Genomic DNA, 10758 nt, shown 5'->3' on the forward strand with positions numbered 1-10758 from the left:
TACATACAATAATGCTGCCTTCTTGGTGTTTTAGTGTCATCTCGAAAAGTTCATACATTTACACCGATCTTGTCCTTGACTGTTGCTCACCTTAGGCTCGTCCTCTGCCTTTATACAATTTGTGCATTTTCCAGAACTACACGCCTCTTCAACTCCTCATTCCTTGTAGTTTCTCTCCCAGCACAAGGTGAAGTCCCTTGTTACACCCTGTGCTATGGTGTGACAGCCAGACTTTCTAGATAGTGTCGCTTGCCTTTCCGTTGGATTAGCTACACTTTGCAGACCACCACTACCTCATCTTTTATAAATCAAGGGAGTATCATCTTTTCATTCCACTCTACAAGGACAAGCTCTATTCTTTTCCTTCCCTTTGTTCTAGGAAGGTGGTCTACCTTCCTTCGCTAGCGTGGTTCTCACATAACATGTTGCTTACTTGACTTCTTCCTTGGCTACATGTTGCACTCCTGGTTGCCTTATCCTCTCTAGTGCTTTGCCTGCGTGAGGGGGTTCCTTCCCTTGAATTGGCAAAGCCTTTACAATTTGAACCCTTGTCACATCATCCCCAGATAGAGGTAGATTCCTGGAAAGCCCTGCTCATGGTGCTTAAGGAACATATCTACACATTCTTGAAGGAAACACACTTTGGTAAATTGTAGAGCTCGTCATCGTGTTCTTGTGGTAGCTTGTGCTTTTACAATGTCTAGTTTATTGGCTTGCTAGAGGTAGATTCATGCCAAGAGGGTTATCACCATTCATTGAAGGCATCAAGTTTTACTAACAAGCTAGAGAAGATCTAGTGTTGAGTTGGAGGAGAGCTAAAAGAAACCAAGCTATAGATTCTTAGTAGAGCTAGAGGAATGCATTTTTCTAGCTTCGCTATAGAACTAGAGCAAACTAACTATTAAGGAAGGAGGTCATTAATGTTTTATTAAGGACGACATGCCCTAAAGGGTGACCTAGGATCCAAGCACGATTATGGCTTCATGTCATGAAGGTCGATAAAAGTGTACTTGAAAAATGGGCTCTATGGATTAAGTAATGCCTCATGTTGAGAACCTAAAGGCTCTTCTAGTTGTCTAAATGGTGAACAACTATCTTTGTGCCCATGAGGTAATTTTTTGAGGAAGTTGAGATGCCCCATTGATTAGGAAACATCTTGGTTGAGGTACACAATTCGAGCTGACTGAGGAGTTGCTTAAACTTGTTATCTAAGGTTGAGATGTCAAATGTGAATTTTGAGGAAACTCAAGGGGCAGCTTTCTTCCAATGACACTTCATTAAAGGACGGTCTATGGTCTTGGAGCCATGGAGATAGAACTATACTCCAAAGTGTGTAGAGGAGTACGGTCTCATGGGGGTACTATATTTTCTTATGATTAGATCCCCCATCTTCTCTCCCCTTTTTGTTAGTACAAAGAGGGAAGCACTAATAGTAATTATAACCCATAACTTGACCCTCTATTTTATTGATATGAAAATGACGTAAATTCACTATCATATACAATAGGTGTCATAAAGTATATCCCAAAAATCATGGGTTAGGAGGCTTTTATACTATGTAAGGAATTTATGATGGTTAACTTTGTTGTGCAGTTGTCATGGTCTACGATGAGGAGTTGTCCTTTGGAGTAATTTGTGGCTTGATAGGATAGATACTAACATGCATCCTCTTACTTAGCAGGGCTGAGCAAACGATGAGCTTGTCTCATAAGGAAGAGAATTTAATGGCTACAAGTGGTTCCACAAGAACATCAGCAGGATGACAAGCAACCCGCTCATATATAAAATGGAAGTCAATGGTAACATGTTTGGTGAAAGCCTGAAAAATGAGATTAATACACAAGCAAGGGGCACCAATGTTGTCACACTGTAAGGTTTGTGGCGTGGAAGGAACACCCCGAGTTCCTTCAAAAAGCCTTGTAGCCAACTAAGCTCTATAGTGAAATTTACAAGCGCCCTGATATTTAGCTTCCATGACTGATCGAGCATCCATGTGTTGCTTTTTAGAACTTCAAAAGATTATATTTTTTGCCAAAATCAATGAGATAATCACTGGTGGATTGACGAGAATTAGGTCACCTAGCTCAATCAGCATTGGAGAAGGCCTGTAAAGTTGGTGTGCTATCTGGATTGGTAAAAAGACCATGAGTAGAGATAGATTATAGGTAGCCAACAATGCACTTAACATCAATCCTATGATTGACAGTAGGATGCTACATACATTGAAAAATTCGGTTAAGAACAAAGGAGAGATCAATGCATGTGGGTAGGGCATATTGCAGGGCGCCAACGGTATCGCAATACAAAGTAGGATTTGAAAAAGTGTAAGTGTCAGAGTGAGACAGTGTATAAGAGGATGGCATCAGCTTAGCAACTGATTTGACATTGGACATATTGGTGCATTGAAGAATATCTTAAATGTACCAATGTTGAGATAAAAAAAGTCCTCCATTCGAAAAATGAACCTTGAGGCCTAAGAACATATTGGGTGAGCCTAAGTTTTTAATAGGAAGATCACGCAGCAACTACTGCAGAAGATGACCAATTGAATGCGAGGAAGAACCAGTGATGAGTATCTATGTATATGAACTGAAAAACAGTGAAACAAAAAAAAAAAATAGATGGGATACAGATGGACGATTGAAAAACAAGTTCAAGAAGTTGTTGACTCAATCAAGAGAAATGCATTCAAGGGGCTTGCAAACATGATGGGGATATGCAGGATGAACGAAACCTTTCGGTTTGGACCTGAAAACATAGACTAAAAGGAGATCACCATGTAGAAACGCATTCCACACATCCAATTGACAAATTTTTCAATGGCGAGTAACAGAAAGCGTGAGAACCAAGCGAATAGTTTAAGGCTTGATCACCAGATAGCAGGTCTTTGTGTAGTCCAAACCTGGTTATTAAGTAAAGCCCTTGGCCACAAGGCGTGCCTGGTGGCGTTTGAGCTTAAAAACCTACTTTGTTTCAACATGATTCATGGAAGGATGGTAGGGCACGAGAGTCCATGTGTAAAAGAGGGCTTCAAATTCAGAAGACATGGCCTTGCACCAGAAGGATTCCTTACTGGCTTATGTAAAAGAGGTGGGCTAAGAAAAAGAAAAGAAAAATCGAAAATAATGGCCATGGTGCACTGAGGGTAGGACATTGTGTCGTCTATATGCCATATGGGTTTAATGATGTTATTATGAAGATGAGCTTGCATTTGGTGAAGAACATATGTTGTCGAAGAGGGCTCGGGTGGAGCAAAAGTGACATCAATGACTCACAAGATTTCACAGCATTATTATGATAAGAGCAAGGATCCTCCCCAATATGATTCAAAAAGGCACAATGTTTTCCGTCATTAATCTTCTTCCAACTTCTAAATCCTGTGATAGTAAATACATTTCAACCAGAACATCCATATGCTTTCATTGTAAAAAGATAACAAGGTAAACCATATACAACATCTTTTGGTGGAGAATACTCTAACCAAGATGTAAATTGTGTAAACCAATAAGCTTGAAAGCAATGATGATGCTTTTCAAAACCAAAAAATAGATATTTTGAGAGATATATTTGATATGGATCCATTTTCAAGTAAGTTCTTCTTATTCCATCACGTTGATTGACTAGATAGTCTAACATAAGAGGGCGTAATCCTAGATCTCTTTGTAGAGAAGATATATCAACTTCTTTAGAATCAAGTGTTGAAAATATAAAATGAATCTCTTCAGACTTCACATTAAGAGGATTTTCATCCAGGTTCAATCCTTGGAGTTTTAGAAGAATGTTCTGGAATATCAATATCTTATCTTTTGAAGAATGAGTCGATAGTTTTTAATTCGGACATAATTTATAAACCTAAATCAAATTGCAATATATAAAATAAAGTTAGACATATATGAATTCAATTACTCATGAACTATGAATTTAAAGTTGATCTTTAAGTACAAAATAAATAATCATTCAATAGACATAATTATATATAAGCCAACCAAGTAGTAATCAATCTATTTCAAAAATAAATAAATAAATCTAAACAAAAATACCAACTCCATCAATACATGAAAGAAGAGGAAAAGTGAAAAAAAAAAAAAAAGAAACTTAAAATATCATTGCATCAATACAATTGTACATGAAAGAAGGGGAAAATTAAAAAAGGAAAAATGAAAGAAGCGGAAAAACTAAAGGAGAGAAGCAAGTCAAACTGTGTATAACCTTGAAAGTTTTCTTTGAGCCTATGTATGTAGGCTGTTAGCTTGTAGCATCAGTAGATGGCAAACTACAAAGGCTTCAAAAAGTTTTCTTCAAAATTAGTAGTAGAATTGTAGATGGCAGAGGAGAGAGCATAAAAGAGGTCTCATATGCAGAAAAACCATCCGAATTCCCTCTTTTTATTTTTATTGGTAGTAAAAATGTGTCATCGTCTCATTAGATAATTTTATTTTTTGTAAGATGTGTTTTATTTATTTTTGTAATTAAGAGTGAACTCAAAGGACTTTTCGTAAATAATTTTTTTTTTTTTGAATAGATCTACTTTTTCAATTCTATCTATATGGGTCTGCCAAATCTGTCTGATTACGAGATAATAGGCCTGCCAACATGTGATGTGTGCTAGGTACTACACAATAGGCTTGCCATGTTTGCTAGGTACTACAAAATGTGATGTGTCCAAATATTTGTGTTAGACCAAAATGTAACGTGTGCCTATTTTCTACGTGGCAGGCCTTTCAATTTGGTGCATCACAAGCTGGGTCTGCCAAATCTATCTGATTACAAGGATTATTAATTTCAAAAATTAAAAAAAAATTACAATCAACTCAAACTCTAGGTTGATAATATATATTATACATATAAATATATACATAGAGAGGGTATGAATATGGAGAAAGGATGTTGCACTGGGTGTAGCACAAGAAAAGTCACATGCCATTCCATGTTTTTTTTTTTTCTAATCATGTGTATACATTTTTAAGACTTATATTATTGTTATTTTGGAACATAGTTTATATATATATATAATTAATTTATCCATATATAAACTATCTCGAAACGGTACAATGAAACAATACTAATACCGAAATATTTCATTCTAGTGTCTCAACCAAAACGATCATCGAAACGGTATTCAAAACTTTGTCTATGAGGGTTCACCAACCCCGATTACAACATTCCTTTCTATTGTGCCTAATATATCTATTACTATTATATAAGTGGCTATCAAACGGTCGCTAAACGGAAATTCTTGTTTTAACTGAGCGGAAAGTCTTATTTTAACGGCTATCAAACGGAATGTGCATTCTCTCGAAGCTTCTCCCCACCCACTCTCTCGCTCTCTCTCAATCCTCTGTATATTCCCCCCGACCTACTCTCTCTCACCCTCGATCCTCCTCAAACTCACTCTGTCCTCACGATTCTTCAATCGTGTCTCTCAAATATCTCAAATCTCCTCTCTACAAACGTTTCCCGTGTTTGGTCTCAAAGAAAATGAAGAAAACTGCAGCTAGGTCAGCCAACGAAGAACACGGTTCTTCACTGAAAAGGTGGAGTTTTTTTATTTTCTTCTTCTGATCTTTTTTTTTTTTATTATTTACGGCAGCCTACTCCACGGGAATATGCTCAAACACTTTCGATTCTTCACATTGTGGTTCTTCCCTCCCTCTCATTCTTCCCCTAGAGCTTCCGATTCTCATAGCTTGTCTCAGTTAAGTCTCCGTTGGCAGCCCCATTCTCCCTGAACAAAACCACTTTTGCACCCTCCAAACCACAAAAGGCAAAGCAAAACCATCAAAACTGCTTCCTTCTATTTTTCTTATTCTATTTTCTAAGTCATCTTTCTTTAATTTAGATCTCCAAGTTGATTTTTTGAAAGATTTTTTTTTTGGTGTTATAGTTTTTTGCCGTTTTAGTGAATGTCTCGGCGTTTTTAGCAAGTTGAGTGCTTCGGTGTTTGTGTTCCTGTTAGATCTGCAACTGGAAAACCATAAAAAGAAGATCACTGTTGGATTGACTCCATTTCGTGTTATCTTTACTTTATCTTTGGGTTTTCAAAGTCTCTACCTTCTATTTTTCTTTCGATCTTTCCGGCTTTCTTTCGCTCTCACTTGTAAAGCCTGAATTTTTCCTTTCGTGTTTTTTGTTTTGTTGAAGAAATCTAAGAAATATCCAATCTTAGTTTACTGTTTGGTATACACTGCTTTAAGTTTCTTTATAAGAAGTGGGAAGATGTGATTCAAGTTTCAAGTTTCTTTTCAAGTGTTTCAAGTTTCAAGTGTGCGAATCCAGTGTTTGGCCCCGCCTGGTTAACTTCGTTTTCTTTTTCTGGTTTGGAACTGGGATCTGCAGAAAGTGAAGATTTAGTCAACGTATGGAGGCAGTGACGGAAGGGAACTAGGTATTTGTTTTCCAGAACAAGTTTTTATTATTATTATTATTATTATTATTATTATTATATATATTTCATTTTCTAGATTTTTTTTGATTATGTCTTATTGAAGGCTTGTTCATGATTGGTTATTGTGTTGTCAATATCTTGTTATATTTTGCGGTAACGTCTTTGCAATCTTATTGGAAAATGAGGTGTTTTTTTTTAAATATATTGGAGAGGAGGTAAAAGGCCGAGAAAACTTAGATACTACCAACGAGGTTTATTTTCTCGATGTTAATTCTCATGAACTTTTACAAGGCATATATAGGTTCAAACAATCACCGAAAGTCGAGATCTGAAACAAAAAACATTAAAGATTGAGCTTGCGACAGGGTGTTTTCATCTAAGACCCAAAAATTTTTAGAATCATTTGTTTTTCGTGAACCTTTTCAATGCAAAGCAAGGTAATTTGTTAACTCAAAGGTGGCCCTCTGAAAGTCTTTGATGCAAGCCAGTTGAATAATTCAAGCCAACCAATTATCCAGTACTATTGTTTTAATAGAATATTTAGTACTAGCAAGTTTTTTGTTGTAATATTGGCGTTTGTAATTGTGAGACTTTAAGGTGTTATTTGTAGATACATAAAGTCGGTCGAGTGCAATAATTATTGTGAAAAATGTAAGACTGCATTTTTTCTATTTTGTTCTGATCTTAAATAAAATGGATGGGATCTATCAGGAGCTTGAAGCGTGACCTGATCCAGTGGGGCATACCTGCCAGAAGAAGGTAAAGCACTTATCTAATACCAAATTTGGTCTCTATTAAGTTTTTCTGTGCATATTATGTTGAATAATCCAACATCTTACTTTGATTTATAAGAGAAAACCGAATCAGAACCAGTGGATTTGGGTTTATAATTTGATACAGGAGAAAGAATACAAAGAAGCTCTTGAGGCTTTCAATGAGAAGAACAAGGAAAAAGTACAACTTATATCCAGGTTAATGGAGGTTAGTATCATAACTTTTTGCTTAAAATAAAAGTATATGAATCATGACACATTGTCACCTGCCCCTAGGACTTTCATTAACACGTTACCTGATTGGAGCATGCTTCTTGGCGCTATCACCACAATCTTCTTGGCTACTGAGAAGCAGTGGATGATACTTGATTGGAAACCTAGGCAGCCTGACATGCTCATTGACCCTTTTGGTCTTGGGAGAATTATTCAGGATGGTTTTGTGTTCCGGTAGAATTTTTCTATTAGATCATATGAAGTAGGTGCCGATCATACAGCTTCTATAGGGACATTGATGAATCATTTGCAGGTACAATTAATTCTTCAAATTTTATACCACTTCTTTAAAAACCAAAATTACATCCTTTAACAGGCCGTTCTGTTTTTCTTGAATAACATGTGTTTGAGATTTTTTTTCATGAGCTATTGCCTTATTCCTCCTGCTTTTGGTTCCAGGAAACAGCCCTTAATCATGTTAAGAGTGCTGGACTTCTTGATGTGCAAAAAGAACCTGATATGGGTGGTTACACGAATGCAGGTGGTGGTAGATCGCTATCCTACTTGGTAAGCCCACCACTTCATGTATATGGTTTGGCTTCTTTATCTGCAGTTGTTTTTTGTCATTTATGTTTATATTTCATTTTTTGTTTATCCATTTTCCATATACGGATTTGATGATTTTATCCTACATTGCTACCATCCCCTGTACTTTGCAGGACTGACTGTGTAACAAAGAATTTGCTCCATGCTTAGCTCTATTTACTTGTTTTTGTACTTAATTGTTCTAAACATTTACTAATTTGTGGGGAGGACACCTATACAGGGTCACAATTTTATATCTAAAAACTAATACACTATTTGTTTCTTTGTGGGACGATTTATTTCTCGAGCCCATTAGTGTAGGGGAAATGTTAGCCCAAGTAGTCATTAGCAAAAGCATATTAAAGGAAGAGAAACAAAATGGGTTCACATTCTGATGTTCCCTGTCTTTAGAAAATTGTATGGGAGAATGGACCAAGTTTGAAGATTTAGGTGAGGTCACTGTGGGAAGTCCTCCTGTAATCAGTAATCAACTGTTATAATAAAAGAAGTCGTGTAGTATTGGCGTGTCTTTGGAGATTGAAGTGTAAAAGGGTTTGAGGAATTGCTTTGTTAGAGAGAGTACTACTCTTAGTTGACAAAACTACTATCCTTGAAAGTCTTTTGCTACAACCTCTCTGAAAAGAAAGCATTCGGATTGGAGACTTGGGTTAGCAATATGGTTAATGACAGAACATCATGATATTCATGTAGGTTTGATATTATATCATTGGGTTTTGGGTACATGGATTGTTTTCAACTATGTATGTGACTGCTGAAATATGAGCCATATATTGCATTTTTTATGGGTAAAGTATGAGCCATGTCGTATTGTAGCATAGAGGTTTTTGCATTTATTTTTTAGTGTGAGATTCTTATTGTTATAGATTCAGTTATTGCTTTCCAATTTTGCACGTGACTATGGAATTTAATTCATGCATTCCATAGTGTTATTAGAGGAAACAGAATGGTGGTTTTATTACTATTTTTTCATTCTCAGGTTTATGAAGTTCTGAAGTTTCTGAATGAGCTCTACCTACTACAGCTAGAGATCAAGATGCTCAACAAGTGTTGGATAAGGAATTCCGTTTTAGTTAATTCCCCCAGTCTTTTGCAAAAATTCGGAATTGATATACTTCCCTTGTTGATCCAGGTTGGTTTTGTGGTATATAGCAGTAAATTGATTTTTTTCCTTATATGGCTTTGTAATGTTGCCTTCACCCCTTGCACAAGTAGTTAATTCTGGTGCAAATTTATATTTTTGCTATGGCTTCCTTTCTATTATCAACAAGTTAGTTTATTTCAGCAAATCTGACATGAATTACTTAAGAATACCAACATTTCAAGGTGAACCAGGCTATCTTGTGTTTACAGTATTAATCCTGATAATATTTCTCTTGAACTGAAGATTTTTTTTTTCTAATCAGCAATTTTTTGGCTGGAGTGTTCACTCAAAAGGATCAGCATGTGCTCTTAGTAGCTCTACATATTGGTGAGATGATCCTGCAAAAGCTTTCTGATATTTTCCTGAGTTCATTTATCAAGGAAGGTGTCCTTTTTGCTATTGATGCATTGTCATTTAAGTAACTATTACGGTTCCTTCTTTCCTTTTATTTGTCTATTTGTTTAATGAAGAAAATAGAAACTATCTATTCAAGACCTAGAAAATAAATATTCTAGAGTGTTGATATTGAAAATCATTTGTCGTATGGTGTCACATGTTTTCATGTGTTATGCTTTGACCCTACTTCAACACAAAAATGTGTGCTTTGAACTCGATATAATTGTCCGAAATGGTTTTTTAGATGGATTGATATTTTTCTTGCTTATGTTGGCATAGATGGATTGCTTTTGTGAAAAATCAAATTTTTTTTTATTAAAAATCTTGTCTCACCTAACTAGGTAAACGTGCTTTGCACGTTGTCCTGACCTAGTATATATATATATGTGTGTGTGTGTGTGTGTGTGTGTATTTGCTAATATTTCACATGTTTCTATTTATGGTTCCTATGAAGCTACACAGGAACAAATATTCTGTTACTATAGCATTGCTTCAAAGATCTTAGGAGCATTGGCCGCCAAGACCCAAATGAAAGTAAAAAGACTTCCAGATTATAGTTCAATTGGACATGTAGGTTATTTTGGTACTGGTTTCTCATGTGGAACAATATTTTTTAATCCAAGTTCACTCTAATTAGATCCTTAGTGCAAACACTAAGCAAGCAAGTTGACTCTGATTATATTCTTATGGCACGATTACTATATATTTTCTTTTTCTTAATATCTCCTCTTTAGAAAGCGGGAATGATATATGGCACAATATACCTTATCATTTGGTCAAGGAGATGTATATGGGTCGACATAGCTCTATGTATATGTTCTCTAGAGCTAGAACCCATAAATAAGTAGAATTAAATGAAATAATGGTGAGCCTAGGGCAATGAACTTCCGTCTAACTGGAATTTAGTTGGATAGTTTGGTTTTGTTTAGGATAGCATCTCCAAGTCGTATTCATGACAATGACTGCACTTGAACATTAGCTATTCATAGTCAAAAGCTTGTGTGTGTCGTATAATTAAACTTTTTACAAATCAATTGGGACCCTCCATTATGTCGAGTTCTACACGGATACGTGCATAAGGTAGGTTTGCCTATGTAGCTGCTGCTTTCTCCTCCTATTCGCTCTGATCGACCTAAAGAACACATATGAACCCGTCAACCCTTTTTTTTCATTACTAATGGAATATCCTTCACTATTTTACTAAAAATTAAACGAAATGATTTTGTTTTGTTTCTTGAGCAATC

At 35.9% G+C, this 10758-nt stretch overlaps 1 protein-coding gene across 1 annotated transcript; it reads left to right on the plus strand.

Annotated features, from left to right (window-relative positions):
* The first annotated feature begins 2819 nt into the window (after positions 1-2819).
* On the plus strand, positions 2820-10147 carry LOC121267259 (NADH-ubiquinone oxidoreductase chain 2). Its single transcript, XM_041171107.1, has 3 exons — positions 2820-2996; positions 5088-5192; positions 9926-10147. The coding sequence occupies exons 1-3, from the start codon at positions 2820-2822 to the stop codon at positions 10145-10147; spliced, it is 504 nt and encodes a 167-aa protein (XP_041027041.1).
* Positions 10148-10758: the final 611 nt, after the last annotated feature.

The sequence above is a fragment of the Juglans microcarpa x Juglans regia genome, chromosome 5S (genome assembly GCF_004785595.1).
Source record: "Juglans microcarpa x Juglans regia isolate MS1-56 chromosome 5S, Jm3101_v1.0, whole genome shotgun sequence".
Lineage (NCBI taxonomy): Eukaryota > Viridiplantae > Streptophyta > Magnoliopsida > Fagales > Juglandaceae > Juglans > Juglans microcarpa x Juglans regia.

Excerpts from the sequence above, each read along its gene's own strand:
- LOC121267259 (XM_041171107.1), top strand. The coding sequence starts at position 2,820 with ATGGCGAGTAACAGAAAGCGTGAGAACCAAGCGAATAGTTTAAGGCTT. Across the intron at positions 2,997-5,087 it reads ACATGATTCATGGAAGGATG|TGTCTCAACCAAAACGATCA; the intron begins GTAGGGCACGAG and ends ATTTCATTCTAG. Across the intron at positions 5,193-9,925 it reads TTGTGCCTAATATATCTATT|TTTGCTAATATTTCACATGT; the intron begins ACTATTATATAA and ends TGTGTGTGTGTA.